Consider the following 22,184-nt stretch of genomic DNA (forward strand, 5'->3'; position numbering starts at 1 on the left):
TTTTATAGAGATGAGGTTTTGCCATGTTGCCCAGGCTGGTCTCGAACTCCTGAGCTCAACCAATTCACCCACCTTGGTTGGCCTCCCAAAGTGCTAGGATTACAAGCATGAGCTACTGTGTGTGGCATTATTCCCATTTTTATAGATGAAGAAACTGAGGCCCAGAGAAGCTAAATGATGTGCCCAGAGTCTTAGTTCTAGTTAAGAGATAGAGCCAGAATTTGAACCCAGCCTGCCTGGTAGCAAAGCATGGGGACATTGTTCTAGAATACCCTTTCTAAATGGGAATGTGCTGAGGGTAAGAACAGTTCTCAGGTCTTGAGCACTGTGTGTAAGGCTCGAAGCCAGTGGTTCTGAACCTCAGAGGCACACTAGAATCACCTGGGAGCTTTGACAATTCCCAATGCCCAGGCCATACATCAGACCAATTAAATCAGAATCTAGGGGTGGGGCCCAGGCATCAGCATTTTGAGGTCTCCCCCACCTCCTCCCATTATCCCAAAGTGCAACCAAGTTGGAGAACCTGTGCTCTCAGTTACAGCATTTCTTACACATTAGCAGCTCTCAGAATACCTGGAGAAGGGTGGCGTGCTTGTTAAAACACAGACAATGTCTTAAAATGCAGATTCCTGGACCCTACCCCAAACAAAGTTTCTGATTCTGCAGGTGTGAAAATTCACATTTTAACCTTTAGTTTCAGGGGCACATGCGCAAGTTCGTTAGATAAATTGTGTGTCATGGGGGTTTGGTGTTCCGATCATTTTGTCACCCAGGTAATAAGTATAGCACCCTCCTCCTACCCTCTACCTTTGAGCAGGCCCTGGTGGCTATTGTTCCCTTCTTTGTGTCCATGTGTACTCAATGTTTGGCACCCACTTATAAGTGAGAACATAGATGCAGTACATGGATGAAGCTGGATTACAGGCATGAGATGGATAAGTTCAGGTCTCCAGCTCCATCCATGTTGTCACCAAGGACATGATCTCATTCTTTATGGCTGCATAATATTCCATGGTGCATATGCACCACGTCAGGATTCACTTTTTTTTTTTTTTTTTTTTTTGAGAAGAGTTTTGCTCTTATTGCCCAGGCTGGAGTGCAATGGCGTGATCTCAGCTCACTGCAACCTCCGCCTCCCGGGTTCAGGCGATTCTCCTGCCTCAGCCTCCTGAGTAGCTAGGATAACAAGCGCCTGCCACCATGCCTGACTAATTCTTTTTTGTATTTTTAGGAAAGATGGGGTTTCTCCATGTTGGCCAGGCTGGTCTCGAACTCCTGACCTCAGGTGATCCGCCCGCCTCGGCCTCCCAAAGTGCTGGGATTACAGGCGTGAGCCACTGCGCCCAGCCCAGAATTCACATTTCTAACACGAACCCAGGTGCTTCTGCTGCTACTCTGGGACCTGTCTCTGAGAACCACTGCTGCCCCTCATTCATTTCATCCTTCCAACTGCCCTGCGAGGTAGCCATAATCCCCACCTTACAGATGAGGGCACGCACTCAGAGAGGCGGAGTAAGCGGCCCAGGTTCCCACTGCTGCTTCTAGCAGAGCTGAGGTTCAAACCCAGGCCTGGCTGACTCCCAGACCTAGCTGAGGTTCAAACCCAGGCCTGGCTGACTCCCAGACCTGTTCTCTTAACTTCCTCCCTTCTATGGGCACCTGGGGCCCCCGCTAAACTCACCCAGCCCTGAGGAAAGAATCTTCCAGCCCATTCATCTGGAGCATGAGCTGGAAGCTGGAAAATGTGTGCTCCCCCAGTGCTCATGAAGGGGGAGCTTACACTGTGAAGCCTGGGACTAACTAGGGAGGTTCCTGTAATAAGAATTTGGCTCATAGTAGGCACTCAATAAATGTTTGCCAAGCAGCCTCACCGAACGAGACCTCCATGGGAAAAGGCAGTCCCTGGAGGAATCCCGGGGCCTGTAATTGCTTTTGACTGGGGAAGGTTTCCTGGCCACATTAGACTCACGTTACTGTAATGGGAAGGGAAGATTTAACAGGCCCTGGGGACTTTTCCATGTTCCCGCCCTTTCCCCATAAAAGAAGAAAAGCCTCATTTGTGGCTTGAAATAGGCCAAGGAGGGCTGAATACGACCCAGCAGGAGGCTCCCAGGGGGCCGGCTCACTTCAGTCCATGCTGACAGAAGAATTTGAGTAAATGAGCCTGCTTTGGGTCTCCTCCCCCAAGTCTGTTTAACATCACACGCCGGCGGCAGGGGCCGGACGCAGCTGAGGCTGCACCTGGAAGTGGGGGCCTCCGCGAGGCTGTGGGTGCCATTTGAATCCCTGCTTCCTGCAGGTTGGCAACTGCCAAGAAAAACAACTCCACGAACAGGCCCGCCGGCCTAATAAGCCTTCGTTTCACCCCCTTGCAGAAAGGCTTGTGCCGGCAGAGTTTGAAGGAGCCCGGGCCAGCCCAATTTAAATGGCATTGGCCCCGGGATCTCCGTCCACTAAGGAGCAGTATTTCAAGTCAGCAGCCCCACCTGGACTACCTGAGACCGCGTGCTAGAGAAATGCTCTGTAAATGTTCAGGGCGGTCACTATTATGGCTCTTATTGTTACTCGTTTAGCCTTTATAAATGGAAACTGCTAGGTGAATAAATTGATTTTAATAAGGCCCAATTTCAACATTTGCTGACTTGGTATTTTAAATGCTTATGACCCATCAGGGTGGGAGAGGGGAGAGTAAACAATGCTGTGTTATTTCACAAATCCTCAGGTGCCACCACCATCTCTGCGACAAGCAGATGGTCCCAAGAGCCCAAAGTCGGTAGGTGGGAGAGTCAAACACAGAGAGGCGAGGATTCGTGTTTATGGGCAGGGTGTGCACACTGCAGGCTGTTTGCTTGCTGTGTGCCAGGCCCTAGGATACAGCGATGGGCAAGACCTGGTTGTGCCCTCAGACTCTAGTGAGAAACAACACTGCAATCGATGCATGATTGCCTGATGTGACCTGCGGTGGGGTGGAGATCTGAGGAGCCGCTCCACTGCAGATGACCACTGACTAGATCCAGAAGGAGCAGGCAGAGCTCAGTAGGCAGAAGAAGGGGAGGGCATCCTAGCAGAGGGAACAGTGTGGGCAAAAGCACGGGACTAGAAGAGAGGGTGGGAGGTTCTGATGCAGGCAAGCGGTTGAGTGGTCTGAGCATAAAAGGCAACTTTTGGCCAGGCATGGTGACTCACACATGTAATCCCAGTGCTTTGGAAGGCCCAAGGCAGGTTGATCACTTGAGCTCAAGAGTTCAAGACCAGCCTGGGCAACATAGCAAAATCCCGTCTCTACAAAAAATACAAAAATTAGCCATGTGTGATGGTGCACACCTGTAGTCCCAGCTACTCAGGAGGCTGAAGTGGAAGGATCGCTTAAGCCTGGGAGGCAGAGGTTGCAGTGAGCTATGATCGCACCACTGCACTCCAGCCTGGGTGACAGAGTGAGACCCTGTCTCAAAATAAAAATAAATAAATTAAAATATTAGCCAGGCACAGTGGTGCGTGCCTGTCATCCTAGCTACTTGGGAGGCCGAGGTGGGGGGATTGCTTGAGCGCAGAAGTTTGAGCTTACAGTGAGCTGTGACCACACCTCTGCACTCCAGCCTGAGTAACAGAATGAGACTCTGTCTAAAATAATGATAAATAAGAATTTCAATAAAGCTGTAAACAGTATTTTAAAAATAACTTAAACACACATGCAAAAAGCAGTCTGAGGCCAGTCACAAAGGCTTTCAGATGGCCTGGGTGAGAACAAGGCAGCATGTAGCAGAAGCAAAGGACAAGATGTTTCAGTCTCAGAGAAGATTAAAGAGCTGACATTTGCAGAGGGCTTGCTGTGTGCCAGGCCCCTGCTAGGCCTGTACTGTGCAGTGACTCGTTTAGTCTTCATCACAATTCCATGAGGAAGGTAACATTATCCCCACTCCACAGATAGGAAACTGAGACACACAGAGCCTAACTTAATTCAGGTCCCGCAGCTTTTAAGTGGCAGAGCCAGATCAGAAACTGAGGCAGCCCAACTCCAGGCTCATTGCACTTAGTCGGTGTCCTATATTGGTCACAGACTGTCAGCCTGAAGGGACCATCGAGGACAGCCCAGTCTAGGCTCATTTTACAAGTACCCCAAAAAGGGAGGAAACCAGTCTAGATTTCACCCACACAGCTGCCTGAGAGCCAGGGAGGTAAAGTGAGTTTGTCAAGCATGCAGGTAGAAGACAATAGGGGCCAGGCGTGGTGGCTCACACCTGTAATTCTAGCACTTTGGGAGGCCGAGGTGGGTGGATTGCCTGAGCTCAGTAGTTCAAGACCAGCCTGGGCAACAGAGTGAAACCCGGTCTCTACTAAAATACAAAAAACTAGCCGGGCGTGGTGGCGTGCGCCTGTAGTCCTAGCTACTTGGGAGGCTGAGGCAGGAGAATTGCTTGAACCCAGGAGTTGGAGGTTGCAGTGAGCCAAGATTGCGCCACTGCACTCCAGCCTGGGCAACAGAACAAGACTCCATCTCCCCCCACCCCCAACATACACACGCAAAGACAATAGGAAGTGAAGGAGACTGGGACTGGGACAAACCACCTAAAAAATTAACACCCAGTTGTCGTAGGAGATAAGATAGCAAAGTCAGATACATCCATGGGCCCCATTCCATTCAAGGGACACTAGTTTGCAAAGCTCTGGAAACTTTGCCTGCTGTTTGGGCATCGTGAGTCACATGAATAAAGAACATCCGGGCTAGGGCCATTGACATCGTCAGTGATACACAGAAACCCTGGACCCCTCATGGCTTCGCCTTGGGGCTCAGCACATTGTAATAAGAAGCAGATGGCCCTGTGGCATCCCAGAGTCACCTTCTGGGACTTCAACAGGTGGCTTTGAGTCAAACTGGGCCATGTTAGCAGGGAACAACCCTCTGGTGCAGGCTCTTCAAGCCACACCGCGTGTGCAGCAGTTCCGCGCAGCATAACTGGGGTGGGAGATGGGAGAGGAACCCGTGATTATCAGGCATACATGGAAAAGCTGTCATGAGGAGCAGTAGCTTAGGGTTGTTTAGTTTGGTCTTGGGGGTGGGCATGGAACTGGGGGTGGGAAACCATATGGAGGCAAGTTTCAACATGGTATCAAACTATCTGACTGATGAAACTGTTCAAAACGGACAGTCTTCTCCCCCTTAAAGTAGTGAGCTCTTGGTCACTGGTGACATGGAAATGGGCAACCATTTGGAATGGATGTCCTAGAGGTCTCAGGAACTAAGCCTGAGCTGGGACATCCACCGAATGGCTTTAAGATGATGTGTCTTTGCCATTGACACTGTTCTCTGTGCTTTCTTCCAGCTGGTTATGCAGTATCTCTACTACGGTGGCCCAGAGTCACTGCTCATTAAGAACAATGAGATCATGGAGGTAAGGGATCCATCCTGGTGGTGGCTGTCACAAGTCCCTTGGGTGAGTGGCACCACCAGAGGTCGCCAGCGTGCAAGGAAGTGTCTGGAAGGACCCGTGTTGGGTTTTCATTTGGATGAAGACTTGGGGCTCTTGTTCCATCCTGACTCCTCAGTCCTTCCAGACAGGAAGGGCTTCTCATCAGAGACCTTCCCTGGCAGGCTGGGGTGCTAGTACACTTGCTTGCCCGACTGCTTTCAGTAGCCACTGAGTGAAACCCAATTTTAACTGGCATTGGTGGTAGCGGGGCAGGGAAGGGAAGGAATTTGACTGAAAAGTCTGAGGCTACAGCTGAGGCTCTAATAGTGATATCATCAGGAAATATCCTAGATGACGTCTTCTCCCTTGTCAGTTATAAAAATATTATATCCCCTAAAAACATCCCTCATCACAACACTGTCTGTTCTTCCAAGATGCAGAAGTGGAGGGCAGATTACAGTCTCCTCCGGGCTTTCCTCAGACTGAGCATCCCACAGTCAGGCAGCTCACACCTGCTTCCTTCACTCTCCCCCGCCCCCTGTCCACCTCTTGTAATTCCACTAGCTCTAGCCCCGCCTATCCAGGAGCCTTGTTTCTGCCTGATTTTGTCCAAAGCCAAGATTTTCTCCTGTTCCTTGCCAAAAGTGGAAATCTTGTTCATTTTCCTAATCGAAACTGGGAACTTTGAACCAGAAGCCAAAAATCACCCCCAATTAATCCTCAGCAAAAAGAGCCAGGATCACGGTCAGTTGTCTGACGTCCAGGGTGCCTGGCTGACATCCAGGTGCCTGGCTGACGAGAGATGTCAGGACACAATCAACTGTTCAAGAGCAGACCTCACACAGTGGTTACAACACGGATGCTGTGCCAGACTTGTCTAAATCCAGGCTTTAGAGCTTCTGAGCTGTGTGACTGTGGACAAGTTATTTAACCTCAAATCCTCAGCTTCCTCGCCTGTAAAATGGGGATAACTATCTACCTCATTGGGTTTTTCAGAGGATCTTAAAAAACTGTTAAGGTGCTTAGAACAATGCCTGGCACATAGTGATTGTGATTAGGACTATGTATTCACTGCAGGCCCACTTGTTCTTTCTTCTTACTCTGTGAAACCTCCCGTGGTAACCCTCTCCCCACCCAAACACGCACAAATGCAGACACACATGGACACACAGTGACTCTCTTGTCTCCCTGGACTACTCCTCTGATGGTTTTAGTCTCAAGGATGTGGGCTCGTTTGTAAACAAAAGTGCGGTGGTGTTTACAACTAATTTTTTTTTTTTTTTTAAACAGAGTCTCACTCTGCCCCCAGGCTGGAGTGCAGTGGTGCAATTTTGGCTCACTGCAACATCCGCCTCCTGGGTTCACGCCATTCTCCTGCCTCAGCCTCCCGAGTAGCTGGGATTACAGGCACCTGCCACCATGCCCAGATAATTTTTTGTGTTTTTAGTAGAGACGGGGTTTTACCATGTTGGCCAGATGGTCTCGAACTCCTGACCTCAGCCTCCCAAAGTGTTGGGATTACAGGCGTGAGCCACTGCACCCGGCTGTCTACAACAAATTGATCACAACCAGTTATGAATTTCTGTGTTCCTTCTCCACTCCCACTGCTTCATTTGCCTAGCCTTAACAAAAATAAAAATAAATAAAAATAATTTTAACTAAAAATAAGGAATATACATTTAAATCATTTCAATCATACAGAAGGGTTTTGAATACAAAGCAGCTGCCCGGGCCCACCCTGCCCTCCCTCCAGTCCCCGTTCCCAAAACCAGTCCTTTGAACTCTTGCTCTTAGCTCTTCCATCCCCTCCCCAAAGCCTGTCGTTCTCTCAACACACATCTGTTGAGCATCTCCCAGGCCGGCACTGTACTCTGGGCCAGGTTACAGCAGTGATGAAAACTGACACGGATCCCTGCCCTCCTGGACTCTAGTGAGGGAGGCAGCCATGACGTCACACCTGGTGTGCTGTGACTGTGAGGAGTGAGACAGGGCAAGGAGGAAAGGAGGATAGATGGGGTAGAGGGAGGCTCCTCTGAGGAGGCGACATCTGAGTGGAGACCCGGCCAACAGAGGGAGTGAGCCACCTCGGTATCCAGCTTGCTGATAATACCCTGATTTTCACCCTTGTTTCTGGACATAACAATTTTGGGCATTTTGGGTTGACCTCCTGCTGTGGTGGGTATGAATTGAGTTTGTTTAGTCCTACCCTCCTCCCCCATCTTCCCCCACGACGGAATCCTATCTTTGTCCTCTTCCTCTAATGTTACCTTTGTGCATCATTTTCTGTCCCCCACCCTTGACGCTGCTGTGGAAGATGAGGATAAGACTGTCTTACCATTGTGGTTCCTTACTGTTACCTCCTTTCCATCCACCTCCCAGCCTCTAACAGACTCTTTTTGTTGTTTTTAGCTTCTGTCTGCTGCTAAGTTTTTCCAGCTGGAGGCTTTGCAGCGACACTGTGAGATCATCTGTGCGAAAAGCATCAATACCGACAACTGTGTGGATATTTACAACCATGCCAAGGTAATCAATCTCATTATTGCGCAGTGCGCACACAGGAGCACTGAAGCCGTGGAGGCTTTTCCTTGGCAAACACAGAGGCAGGGCAGAGAGCGGGTGCTGGGCCAGTTCTCTGAAGGCTAAGCCAAGATCTGCTTCCTGCTCTAGAAAAGATGCCTTCCACCTCCCCACCCAGAACAAGGAAGGGAGGAGCCCAGAAGTTTCAAAGGCAGAGTTCTCAAACAGTGCTTCGCAAACTCTCGCGTGCATATGACTCATGTCACAGACTCCGGTTCCATAGACTGGGATGGGCCTGTTCAGCTTTTCTGACAAGCTCCCAGGTGATGTCTCTGCTGATGATCTAAGGGACACCTTCTAAGGTTCCAGAACAGAGGTTCTCCAATCCAGCAGCGCCAGGGAACTTGTCAGAAAGGTACACTTTCAGGCCGTACCCCAGACCTACTGAATCAGAAACTTGAGGGGGACCCAGCCACCTGTGGCTTTGCATGCCCTCCAGCTGATTCTAATGCGTGCTCAGGGGTGAGAACCGCCCTTCCAGAATTTTTCTCAATGCCAGCTGCACGTTAGAATCACCTGGGGACTACTTAAACTTCCTATGCCTGGGACCCATCACAGACTAATCAGTCAGCCTCTGGGAGTGGAACCTGGAGAAAGGCAGCTTTCAAAGCTTCCCAGGTGATGCTCAGATGTGGCCAAGATTGAGAACAGGCTGTAAGCACTGCTGAAGTCTTTGGCGTCTGCTTAATCAGGTGGACCCAACACCTGGCTACGAATTAGAATCACCTGGGGGAGCTTTCGGAATGCCAGTGTAGTCCCCCATCCCCGACGACCTCAGCAGTATCCTCTCAGGGAGCCCAGAAATCTCTATTTTTAACAAGCTGCTAGAGTGACATCAGCCCTCAAACCAGTCTTCACTCCAGTTTTCAGGAACCACTGATTTCATCCAATTCACTTCATCAGTGGGGAGACTGGGCCCAAGAGAAGTAAAATACTTTGTCCAGGTACCACTGCATTTTGTTCCACGTGCTGAGCACAGGGGGCATTAACAGTTCCAGCAAGAAACAATAAAACCCGTTAAGATGAGGAGTTAGGTTGATTGATTGATTGATTGATTGATGAGATGGAATTTCACTCTTGTTGCCCAGGCTGAAGTGCAATGGTGCAATCTAGGCTCACTGCAGCCTCCTCCTGGGTTCAAGCAATTCTCCTGCCTCAGCCTCCCAAATAGCTGGGATTACAGGCATTAGCCACCGCACCCAGGCATGAAGAGTTATTTTAGGACTTTACAACAAAATTTTCCTGTTTTATATAACTGGAGCCCAGTACACATGACTCCCATATCACACACAGCTCTGGACAGTAACAGTGCACGTGAATGACGCTCCTATTGCTTGTTGCGAAAAATCAGATTGCATGTGAGATGCTACTTGCTTAAGACAGCATTCAGTGAGCCCTTTTAATGTGCAGGCACCTGTGCTAAGAGCCTTGTTGCATCTTGTTTTTTAATCTTCACTACAACCCTTTTAGGTAAATGCTACACTAGTCCCATGTCATCATAAGGAGACTGAAGCACAGAGAGGTGAAGTAGCTTGCTTAAGGTCACACAGCTAGTAATGAGATTTCTGTATTATGGTAAAATGTACATAACATAGAATTTGCCACTTTAACCATTTTTAAGTATACAGTTCAGTGGTATTAGGTACATTTGATTGTTGTGCAACCATCACTACCATTCATCTATAGAATTTTTTCATCTTTCCAAACTGATACTCTACCCTTTCAACACCAATTCCTCATTCCTCCCCTCCCCCAGGCCCTGGTATTCATCATTCTACTTCCTGTCTCTATGAATTTGACTACTCAAGGGATGTCACATAAGTGGAATCATACAATATGTGTCTTTTTGTGACTGATTTATTTCACTTAGCATAATGTCCTCAAGGTTCATCCATATTGTAGCATGCGTCAGAATTTCTTCTTTAAGGATGAATAATATTTCACTGTATGTACATGCCATATTTTGTTTATTCATCTATCAATAGACACTGTGGTTGCTTCCACTTTTTGGTTATTGTGAACAATATTGTGTTGCTGTGAACAGGGGTGTACAAATATCTGTTCAAATCCCTGCCTTTTTTTTTTTTTTTTTTTTTTGACACAGAGTCTCGCTCTGTCACTCAGGCTGGAGTACAGTGACATGATCTCGGCTCACTGTAACCTTTGCCACCCAGGTTCAAGCGATTCTCCTGCCTCAGCCTCCTGAGTAGCTGGGACCACGAGCATGCGCCACCATGCCTGGCTAATTTTTGTATTTTTATTAGAGACAGATGCTTGCCATGTTAGCCACGCTGGTCTTGAACTCCTGACCTCAGGTGATCCACCAGCCTCAGCCTCCCAAAGTGCTGGGATTACAGACGTGAGCCACCGCGCTTGGCCTCAAATTTGTGCTTTCAGTTATTTGGGGTATATCCCCAGAAGTGTAGTACTGAGACTTTTGAACCCAGATTTGTCTCACTCCAAAGCGTAGGTTCTTAACCCTGTGTTTACTGTCTGGCTTAATAAATGTTGGAAATATTTTCAGTGATCCTTGATACTCAAGATTTTCTGATTGGCTATCAGTAAATCAAAAAGTACAGTCAGTCTACATTGTACACACACACACACACACACACACACACTTGGGTTCTAGTTAAATGAGGATTATACCAAAATCTGGTTTCTCAGGACACAAGCTTTTTTTTTTCAATCTTAAACTGATTACTTTGCAGAAGGGAGGTCTCTTTCTCTGCACCAAGGCAGAGAGACTGATTAGCCTTGTGCTCCCCTGCGCTCCTCTGCCCTCCTCCTCGACCACGGTCACTCAAATTGCCCCATGAACTTGACATCCACGGTGGCTTTTCTGTGGCCTACCACCTCGGCAGCGAGGCCTGTTTCACAATCCCATTTTAATCTTTTCAAGTTTGTTGGCAGGCAGCTTCTGTAGCATATCTTGTGATTTAATAATGTCGCCTGATGCAATGTGAGCCCCGGCTGGGAATACAGGCTTAGAACACCTATGGCAGAGAAACTGCCTCTTTCATACATACATATATACATATATATATACCTACAGACATGCTTTGCAGACAGGGCTTTGGCTTTTATGGACACCAGCTCTGCCTCAGACATCCAGGCCACTACCTGGAGTGTTTCCAAGAGAAATATCTGCCCTCCGTGATAGTCACCTGGAGGGCAGTGCAATGCCAGCAGCCCCCTGCCCTTTCTGTGCACTGCTTCCCCTGTGCTGTGGATGCTGCAGTCTGCTAACGGCCACACACCATGTGGATTCGATGACTGGCAGATTGTGCTGCAAATAGAGGCTAGTTTAGGAAAAAGAGTGGTAAAGAGAGAAACCAACACTTAGCATTTGTAACTCCAGGCAATACAGGCGTTTAGATGCTAAGAGCCACGTTCCAAATGTCGACCACGACCTCCACAACGTTACCTCTGTATTACATCTAACCGCTTGAGACAGCTGCAGAATTTTATACAGAGGAGAAACCCATTCCACAAATGCATGGCTTAGCCATCTGTTTTTTCCTAGTAAACCTGTACCAAACTATTCAGTTATGAAAAGAGGCCCTGGAGCTTCTTGTGGCCCTTTCAGCGTGTCTCTTGAGAAGAACAAGCTGGTTCATCAGACTGAATTTCAGCTGTTGTGGTTAAGCTCAACAGTGCATCATGATGGAAAGAACACAGGTTTGGAAACCAAAGGATTTTTTCGCTAGTGTTTATTGAGTAGCCAGTATTTCCTAGGAGCTGTATTCATCAGAATATAATACAATATTCTGAATATAATATAATATTCAGAATATAATATGAAATTAGAGGAGCCGGGCGCAGTGGCTCACACCTGTAATCCCAGCACTTTGGAAGGCTGAGGTGGGAGGATCACTTAAGGCCAGGAGTTTGAGACCAGCCTGAGCAACATAGTGAAACCCCATCTCTATAAAAAGAAATACAAAAAAAAAAAATTGCTGGGCATGCTGGCGCGCACCTCTAGTCCCAGCTACTCAGAAGGCAGGAGGATCACCTGAGCCCTGGAGGTCAAGGCTGCAGTAAGCAGAGATCACGCCACCATACTCCAGCCTGAGCCACAGGGTGAGGCTCTGTCTGAAAAATAATAATAAAAAAAAAAAAATTAGACATGGTCTCTGCCCTTGAAAAAATGACAGTCTAGGACAAGGGCCAGATAATATTTTCAACTTTCCAGACCACACAGTTGGCTTTGTACCTACTCAATTTTGCAAAAAGCAGCCAAAGAATATGTAAATGAATGGTATGGTATGGCTGTGTTCCAATAAAACTTTATTTATAAAAACAGGTGGTGGGCCATATTTGGCCTTCAGGCCTATAGTTTGCCAACCACTGGTCTTGGGAATGAGAGCTCCAATCCCAGTTCTGTTAGTAATTAGTTGTGTGGAGATAGGCCAGAGGTTGATATACAGTCACCATTCAATAAATACTATCAAATATTATCAATATAGGTATATATTATGCTTTTATTTTCCACTAACATGTGCTGAATGACACTAATCTACAAAGCAAGTGCCAGGTGTGCTGGTGGGGGGTGCTCACTGTGTCCTCAGAATCAGATTGGCAACTCTGAGCCTCAGTTCCCTCACCTGTACCAGGAAGCCTTGTACTCTGTGATTCTAAGAGCAGGATTCATGTTGAAAGAATGAAAAGATTTCTAAGCCAGGTGCAGTGGCTCACACCTGTAATCCCAACACTTTGGGAGGCCCACCTTGGAGGCTGAGGCAGAAGAATCACTTGAACCCTGGAGGTGGAGGTTGCAGTGAGCCAAGATCATGCCACTGTGCTCCAGCCTGGGCAACAGAGTAAAACTCTGTCTCAAAAAAATAAGAATGAAAGGATTGCTAAGATCTCTCTCAGTTCCAGAGTTCCAGGATTTGTGCATCTATATGGACATTTGTGGGATAACTAGTCCACTCACTGATAAACTTCATCAAGCTTTATAAGCCTCTTGGAGACCACAGAATTACTACATGCATCCCTGTCCTAAATGGCACAGCAGAGCACAATACCCCTGTAGTCCACCCCTTGCTTTTGTAACTTGGAAAACTGAGGCCCAGAGAAGTGATTTGACTGGCACGAGGCCAAGGAATGGAGAAATGGACTCCAGCCCTTTGACAGGATGAGCTGCAAAGTCACACCCCATGGGTGTGTGCTGGGGAATCAGAGACATTCTGCAGCCAGTCTTCCTTAGCAGGTGTGCGCCATTATTAGCTCTGAAGGCATAATCTGAAAGGTGCTTTTCAGAAGCATAACCATCTCCCATTTCCTCTCCATTCTCCACAGTTTCTTGGTGTCACGGAGCTCTCAGCATATTGCGAAGGCTACTTTCTCAAAAACATGATGGTCCTCATTGAAAACGAAGCATTCAAGCAGCTCCTGTATGACAAAAATGGTGAAGGGACCGGCCAGGATGTGCTCCAGGACTTACAGAGGACGTTGGCCATCAGAATTCAGTCCATTCACTTGTCATCTTCCAAAGGTTCCGTGGTTTGAAATGCCCAGTGCAGCGAATGCTTCCCGGGAACCTTCCAGTTCTCCTGCCGCATTGGCTTTACACAAACACAGACAAATTCCACCTGGCACCTGTTTTTGGCTGGGCCAAGGAGCTGCCTCTACTGCTCCCACGTGTTCCTGTTGAAAAACAAAGGACTTTCCACCGGTCTGCAGATCAGATCACCTGGGTCCAGAGCTTAATGGGCAACTGGACAACCAAGTTAACCCCAACCAAAAGCAACCCTAGGACCTTTGAACACCCACTGCCGGGGACCACTGTCCAATGAATGGATTGAGGCCTTTCAAAGGTCACTCAGGTTCCAGGTTGACAGTTGGTGGACTTCACCGTACCGATCCTGAAGAGATTGTATTACACATTGAGGACCTTGGTAGCTGTGCTTCAGCAAACGTCAACCATGGTAGCAAATTGGTGAGGCTGTGACCCGTAATGAGGAAATAATTTGGCAAATTTTTAGGGGTGGGAACTTTTTAAAATGTTCATTTAAAAAAAACAAAAACAAAAACAGGGCAGTCTTGTAGTTTAAAATATATTTCTAAAAGCTTAACAGTTCGTTTTCAACTAAATTGTGTTTAGGGATCTGTGTTTTGAGATTTTTCTTTCTTTTTTTTTTTTAAATAGTAAGTCACAGGTCCACACTGTGTAAACATGCATCTGATAAGATACTGCTGATATTCTAAACAAGTCGAAATAATCTTGCCTTAGTGATCATGATTACACAAAAGAGGTGCACTGCCAATAAGTATCTCTAATTCAATAGTTGAAAACAACCTGCATGCTAATCGTGGTTTCGGGGTGAGAATAAAACACCCCCACATAACATGCATTTGCATGGGTCCGAACCTGTGAAATGTTACGTTTGTGCTTCATTTTTGCCAACGTAAAAATGTTCCATCATTTCTAGCTAAAACTCCATTTGGTGAAACTAACATATCCATTTCTTTTCCTAGTTATGGATGATTTGGGGATGCTTTTGCAGAAATGTGTTCATAGATGATGCTGAATGGGGGGGAGGGGGGCAGCACGTCAGAGAATTTACTATTAATCCCAGAGTTTTCTCTGTATTCTCAGAAGATGTTAATAGTTTGTTACTAGCCAGAGAGTATGACTATGTTAGATTATTTTTAAAGATGAAACATGTATGATAGGATGGATTCTTTCTGTATTCTGAGAGTGTACAGTATAGATTATAATGAAAGTTTATATCAACAGGGTTTCGTTGGCTCTGCCATATATTATAAGCAAAAGAGATTGGTAAAGTGCCACAGTATTCCAGATAACTTTTCAGTTGCGGCCTTTCTTCTCGTTCTTTAATTTGAAACCTAGATACATGCAGTAAAAACTAGGAGAATGACTTTTACCCTTGGGGACGGCCAAGTTTTGTTGATAAACCTATTTCCTAGCATGCCTTCAGGAAGTTGCGCCAGACCCTAGATTGTGAAGGAGCCACTGTTCTTCTGTTGTACGAGCTCCCTGAACCATTGTTCAGAGGACCAACGTAACATCGCTTCATGGGCATGGCCCATGGAGCATCTGGGTGACATCTGTCTACAGTATTGGCTCTTCTGCGAGGCTAATACACAAGGCCTCTCTTCCACATGGTCATTTGCAAACCTCCCCCAGCCCCTACCATCCAATGTGGAAGGAAAACAAGAACTGCCTGAAGAAGAGTCCAAGCTACAGATACACAGCGTGTGCATCGCGGCTGTCACCTTCCTCCTCCCTCTTCTGTATCCTCAGAGATGCTGCGTGGATGTTTCCTTAACCTCAGCTGACTTCCCTGTGAATGTCTTAATGCTAGTTCAGGGCCTCTGGGCATTGATTTGTACAGTGGCAACTCCCAATGGGGCTTCTGTTATCGTTTGTGTGCTTTCTCTGTCATTAAAAGAAATGATTTTCCCAGGCTGTGCACCATGTGTGTGGTTTGAGTGAGCTCTTTATCCCAACAGTTCAAGCCTCAGAACGTCACTCGGTGAAGAGATTGGACAATGTGGTCCCGCAGAAAAAGTCAAGGGAAATGAAGACGCTAGATAAAAGACAAATGTTCCTGTTGCTGGCGGTGTGGCAGCCAAGCCCTAGTGATCTTTTTCACATCAGGCAGAGAAGCTACAGGTGCCACCACCTGGGCCACCGCCATAGCACTGCCTAAGGCAGAGAACTCGCCTGCAGAGGGTGGAGTTCTGGCTGTCACTCGTGTGCCTGGATGACACTTTTTGAGGCTAGGGGGATGAGAAAGACAAGTTATCTCCACATGGTGGGTCCCCACCAAGGGCCAGCGTGAGCTGATGCTAGGGGATGGTGGCAGCATTATGGGATGGGGGTGGGGGTCATGGAGGGACAGGCAGCTCTCTTCCTGGGTGTCATCATTGCTGAGGTCAAACCAAGTCCCCAGGGGCTCTGCTGTGGCTCCTGACCCAGCCTGGGCCCAACCCAGGCATGTGGGCAGATGAATCGCCCTGGCCAATCCACAAAAGCCTACAAGCAGGTCTGGGGAGAGGCCCAGCCAGCCCTGGGAGACCTGGGCCAGTGAGGCCGGGTAGAGAGCTCACATCGCCCCACCTCCCGGAAATGACTGCTCAAGCCCGCTTAGCAATCCAGGTCTGTACCTTCTATAGGAAGCAACCCAGTGCCAGGGCCAGAACTGTGAGTCAGGCCAGGAAAGCAGAAGGTCGGTTTATTTTTGACTGTGTGTCGCCCTCGGTGTGGCTTCAGGGTGAGTAGGCATTTTTGACTTATTGCTTTTAGGATGCTAAAGTGCATGCTACCCCATTCGCCTTGTACTTGTCTGACAGGTGGCTTTGACATTCAGGCCTCAGCAAAGCCCATGCAGGGGCCCATTAGCATCTTAGGGTGTGGAAGAAAGCGTGGGGCGGGGCGGGGCGGGGCGGGGGGTGGGGGGCGCTGCCTGCCACAGGTTCCCTCCGCCCCTTCCATTTGCAATGGGGCACTGGAAGGAGTGTGTACGTGCAGGCGCCCCCAAGAAACACAAGGACCCGACTTAGTTTCTGTGCCCACCCCCATGGCCATTGGTCTTAACATATACCATACCTGGATATCATTCATTCTCCTCAAAAGAAGGAGAATCCACTGAAAATGAAGATCAGGATGTGAGCTCCCATCACGGAGATGCCCAGGCAGAAACCGGAAGATGATGCAGTCAGGCATGGGGGCGGGGTTGGAGGAGGAGCTCTAGGACCTCCCCCACCCTGAGATTCTGTGATTCTGCTTTTGTTCTGTGTTCCCCGTTCTGCGATTCTGCTTTTGGATCTCACATTGTTTCTTCCTGTAAAGCCCCAGGCAAAAAGTGCTATTCGACTGCATGTTGTCATACCAAGACTTTTATTACACAGTGTTTTGCTAGCATCGGGCTGTGTGGATAAAGGGTTCTTTGAGAAAATCTATTTCACCAGTCTTGAGTCCTCTGGCTTCAGAATTCAGCGTCCACCTCCCTCCACCCCCACCTTGCGTCAGAGGTGAATGAATAGTCGCAGAAGGGCTCGCATTCTCCCACTTATAGTTCTTTCTGCCTGGCCCCTACACAGCCTCCATGGCCAGCAGTTTCCTGGGTTTCTCCACTCAGGGAGACATCTATTGAGCACCTTCTGTTGGCAGCACTGATTGCTGAGCCCTGGACTCCAGCACAGACCTGAAAACCCTGTTCCGACTGGATTCAACCCCTGACTAGCTTTGAGACTTTGGACAAGTTACTTACTCTATCTAGTATTCACCTTCCTCTTTCGAAAAAAAAAAAAGAGGGTTTAACTATAACTAGTGGCCGGCCGCTGTGGCTCACGCCTGTAATCTCAACACTTTGGGAGGCCAAGGTGGGCAGATCACTTGAGATCAGGAGTTCAAGACCAGCCTGGCCAACATGGCACAACCCCATCTCTACTAAAAATACAAAAATTAATGGGGCGTGGTGGCAGGCCCCTGCAATCCCAGCTACTCGGGGAGGCTGAGGCAGGAGAATCGCTTGAACCTGGGAGGCAGAGGTTGCAGTGAACCAAGATTGTGCCACTGCACTCCAGCCTGGGCAACAGAGCGAGACTCCGTCTCAAAAAGAAAAAAATAAAACCACTATAACTAGTGAATAGTGTTGTTGGGAGGATTAAAGGAGATAGTTTGTATGAGTCTCACACTGTTAGTAGCAGGCAAAAGGCTTTTCTAAACTTCTAAGACTGAGCAGAAGGAAGGGGAAATTGATGATTCATACAAGGAAAGAAAGGCTAATGACTTTGCCTTCATTTCTAGAACTTTCTACAGCAGCGGTTCCCATGGTGATTTGTGATTCTCTAGGGTTTTGCTACTTATTCTGAGGAGTATAGGAGAATTCCCCCACAACTGAGCTCTTTTGTGATTCTAGTTCCTAGCACAGTGCTTCACACAAAGTAATCAAGAAATGTTTGCAAATAGAAGCCAAGTACACCTGGATTTCCTTTCATATAAACATGGTATTTTCAAAAGATTTGAGTTGCAGGGATTCACTCTTCCAAATTCCTTGGAAGAGAATACACAGGAATGTGAGATTCACATGTGTGACTTGGATGACACAAGACTCCCATGGTGTGTGTCTAAGGTCAAAGACCCCACAAATGGCTGAGCAGGGCCCAGGCCCACCAGAGCCAACTCTCAGTCCAGGGTTTGAGGACCACGACTCTGTCGAGAGGGAGAGGGTAGCCACAAACCCCCAAATGAAACAAACTGCTAGATATCCCTCCAGAAAAATCTGGGACTGCTGTCCTCATCAAGTTAGCAGGCAAGCCCATATGCCCTGTGCTGCCGCTTGAGTGGACACTCATCCCCGCCCCCACTCCACCAAGAAACCTCCCTGGTGGAACTTCACGTCACCTCCGTTCCTTCCAGCCTGGCCAATGCCTTGAATAAAGCAGCACGTGCCTTTGGCTGGGGCCACTGCAGAAGCTGCTATGATGCCTATTTTTTCCACCCTCTTTAAAAATAACTCAACAGATTTTGAACTTCCTGCTTGGCAGAAAAAAAATAGAACTCATACTCAGCAATCACATCGTGCTTTAGTTCCCATCACTGATGAGGCAGGCAGATAACGAGTGCCCTGTGAAAGGACACATCTCCAAGTTTAGCCCTGAATCTGAAAAGACAATCTGTCTGTGTGAATAGGCAATTAGAAGAGATGCCCTGATGTCACTGATGCGTTCTCTGGATGTTGCTTTTCAGAGTTAACCTTCAGATGAGTTCTGAATTTTAATGCTGTGGAAAACCTCTGGGATGAAGAGCTACAAAGGGAAGAGGCTGATTGGTACAATGGAGGGGCTCTGTGCTGGGCACCACATCTCACCCCTGACCCTGAATCTGTCATCTGCTACGTGGGTGACCTGGTTCAGGCCTCTTCTCCATCTGGACCTGTTTCCTCAACTCCTTCTAACTTGATGTCCTGTGAGCCTAGACCGGAACCTGTCACACTCTCCTTACCATGCTCCTATATTAGAGCCTTGTGAGAACATCATTTTGTGTAATAGAACATTCTAGATTGCAACCAGGAGGATTTAGCAAAAGGGACCTTTTTCATCATTTCACAATGATGCCTTCAGCAAAACAGGCTCCCAGCAGGAAACCAGATAAAGCATTAGAATGAGGCTTCAGCTATCTTATCATGAAGATGGCATCTCTCTAGATCATTGCTACATGACCACCATCTCCTTTTTGGTTTTGGGTTTTTTTTTTTTTTCACTTTTTATTTTGAAACAATTACAGATTCACAGGAAGTTGCAAAGATAATATAGAGTAACCAAATGGTGACATCTTAGATAAATCTTGTACAATATCCAAACCAGGAAGTTGACATCGCTACAATGTGTGTGTATCATTCTGTGACATCTTGTCACGTGTGGATTCATGTAACCACCACCAAGATCACTCTTCCCTCACTACAAAGATCTCCCTCATGCTACCCCTTTGGAATCACTCTGGCCCTTCCTCCACCAACTTCATCCCAAACCCCTGACAACCACTAATCTGTTTTCCATCTCTATAGTTTTGTTATTTCAAGAATGTTATGTCAATGAGACCATATAGTAAGTGGCCTTTGGAGATTGGTGTTTTTATTATTATTATTATTGACACAGGGTCTCGTTCTGTCACGCAGGCTGGAGTGCAGTGGTGCGATTTCAGCTCACTGCAACCTCTGCCTCCCAGGCTCAAGAATCCTCCTGACTCAGTCTCCCAAGTAACTGGAACCACAGACATGAGCCACCATGCCCAGCCAATTTTTATTTATTTATTTATTTAGGTAGAGATGGGGATTTTACCATGTTGCCCAGGCTGGTGTCGAATTTCTGGGCTCAAGCAATCCTCCCACCTCAGTATCCTGAGTAGCAGGACCACAGGCATGCACACCACTACCAGATCAGTTTTTCAAAAATTTTCTAGTAGAGACAGGGTCTCGCCACGTTGCCAGGACTGCTCTCAAACTCCTGAGCTCAAGCAATCTGTCTGCCTCAGCCTCCTAAAGTTCTGGGATTACAGGTGTTAGCACCTCAAACGGTGAGGCTGGCTTTTTGCACTCAGCAGAATGCCTCAGAGACCCATCCAAGGAGGCTGCACATATGGAATGTTTGTTCCTTTTCATTGCTGAGTAGCATTCCCCAGCATCCCATCACCTTTTAACCAGAGAAAGAGACAGGGGCTTTCTCTGTCACCCAGGCTGGAGTACAGTGGCTTGGTCACGGCTCACTGCAGCCTCAGCCTCCCGAGGCTCAAGCAATCCTCCAACCTCAGCCTCCAGAGTAGCCACGGGTGGGAGTCTCCACGCCTGGCTAATTTTTTCATTTTTTTGTAGAGATGAGGTTATACTATGTTGTCCAGGCTGCTCCCAAACTAGGTCTTTCTGTAATTGACGACTTCTAGACATCTCACTAATGGTGTAGGGCAGTGCTTCCCAAATTTGTTAAAGTGACTCTATGGGGTTGGGGTGGGGCTTGAAATTCATTGTTTCTAACAAGCATCCCAGCACTGCTGCTGCTGCTGCTGGTGGTCCAGGAGCCTCACTTTGAGTAGCAAAGGTGTGGAGTCTGGAAGTCAGAGATTCATCTCAAGCCCTTTCTGCTGCCAGACCAACCTGTGACACCTGTTCTGTCACCTGGCCTTTCTGGAGTCTCAACCTTGAGAGTTATTACGAGCCTTTCTTTCTGACCCAGGGGAGATATTTTCACAATACATCCGAAAAAAATCATTGAAATTCTGTCTTCCAAAACCAACCACCACATGTTCTCACTCATAAGTGAGAGCTGAACAATGAGAATACATGGACACAGCGAAGGGAACATCACACATCAGGGCCTGTCAGGGGGTGGGGGCAAGGGGACGGAAAGCATTAGGATAAATATCTAATGCGTTCGGGGCTTAAAACCTAGATGACAGGTTGATGGGTGCAGCAAACCACCATGGCACATGTATACCTATGTAACAAACCTGCACATTCTGCACATATACCCTAGAACTTAAAGTATAATTATAAAGATAAATAAATGTAATTCTGTCTTCCTAGGTGGAGGGCTCTAACATTCTGAATTAAGCGAAGGAATTACTCATAACCTCACTCTGCCTTACTTTTCCCTGGTCTGTTGTTGATCTAAATCAAGTTTATTTATTTCACGGGTATTTACTGATGCCCTAATATAAGAGACCCACCTCTGTGCAATGGCATTAAGCAAAGGTAACCAAAGGTGACCTCACCCCTTTTCTTTGTCCTGTTTCCTTCAGGGTTGGCGGCAGAAGGAAAAGAAAAGATTCTTGTTTATTTTCAGACTATGTTTTGAGGCTTCTCTCTGCACTCACAGAGCCCCCCTGGGGTGGCAGGGACACCCAGGAGAATCAACAAGGGAAGAATCAAAGATGCTGCCCCTCCCTGTCCACTTCACAACACTTTGATAGTGGAGAGGGACGCTGGAGTATCTGGTTCAAAATGGCTGCTGGGTGACCCTGATATTTCTCAGTTGTATGCTATAGGGAATGAGTGGGTGGGGAAGAAGAAAAACTGGTAGAATCTTATCCATAATTACTCATTATTTTCTTTACTTGTGAAAGGAACGACTGCATTTTCGGCACTTCAAGGGACTCGCTGTCATGCATTAAATATTTTGTTTGGGGAAGGAAAAAACTCAGATAGTGTTTTCTGTTGAATAAGTAATGAGAAAGTAAATGAAGTCTGTTTCTTCTAGAAATTCCTTGAGCCAAGGAATGATTCCTTGCCCCTAAAATGTGAGGGTTTCAGTGGACCAGTGAGTTTAATGTAAGTCAGCTGTGTAATGTGGCTGCTTAGAAGAGTTCATTTAGCTATGGGCTACATTAATAGAAGCAAGATTGCTAGAATGATGGCGGTGATGGTGCTCCACTGTGCACTGGAGGGCTTTCTGCTGGAATTATGCACTCAGATCATATCCTGCATGAGTCAAGGTTTCTAGCAGCAAGCAACTCTGGTTCATTTAACAAGAACGAGGGTTTATTCAAAACTATTAGAAGATGTACACAGTTGTCGGGAAGGCTGGAGAAACCATTAAAGGCAGAACCTTTTGTAATAACTTATAAACCATGACACTGAACTGGCCTGATGAGCTCATTGCTGCCACTGCTTCCACCAAATGATATGGAAGCAGAAATCACTAACGGTATTTCTGTAGTTCCCAGAAACC

At 47.3% G+C, this 22,184-nt stretch overlaps 1 protein-coding gene and 2 long non-coding RNA genes across 8 annotated transcripts in view; 2 read left to right on the top strand and 1 right to left on the bottom strand.

Annotated features, from left to right (window-relative positions):
• ABTB3 (ankyrin repeat and BTB domain containing 3) overlaps positions 1-15,420 on the top strand; it is a 338,657-nt gene extending 323,237 nt beyond the window's left edge. For all 5 annotated transcript variants that reach the window (XM_028829828.2, XM_028829830.2, XM_028829829.2 and 2 more), the window contains 3 exons: positions 5,322-5,390; positions 7,818-7,931; positions 13,290-15,420. In XM_028829828.2, coding sequence (XP_028685661.1) covers positions 5,322-5,390; positions 7,818-7,931; positions 13,290-13,499 — 393 coding nt within the window. In that variant the 3' untranslated portion in view covers positions 13,500-15,420. The remainder of the gene's footprint in view (positions 1-5,321; positions 5,391-7,817; positions 7,932-13,289) is intronic.
• LOC144333013 (uncharacterized) lies at positions 9,543-16,693 on the bottom strand. Of its 2 annotated transcripts, none has more exons than XR_013401311.1 (3): positions 16,567-16,693; positions 11,846-13,637; positions 9,543-10,330 (listed from the first exon to the last, which is right to left on the bottom strand). It is a non-coding gene; the product is annotated as an uncharacterized LOC144333013 (long non-coding RNA). The 2 variants fall into 2 exon arrangements; XR_013401312.1 differs by having other exon boundaries at positions 11,836-13,637.
• Positions 16,029-19,584, top strand: LOC144333012 (uncharacterized). Its single transcript, XR_013401310.1, has 2 exons — positions 16,029-16,231; positions 18,712-19,584. It is a non-coding gene; the product is annotated as an uncharacterized LOC144333012 (long non-coding RNA).
• The last annotated feature ends 2,600 nt before the right edge of the window (positions 19,585-22,184 follow it).

This window comes from Macaca mulatta, chromosome 11, assembly GCF_049350105.2.
Source record: "Macaca mulatta isolate MMU2019108-1 chromosome 11, T2T-MMU8v2.0, whole genome shotgun sequence".
Lineage (NCBI taxonomy): Eukaryota > Metazoa > Chordata > Mammalia > Primates > Cercopithecidae > Macaca > Macaca mulatta.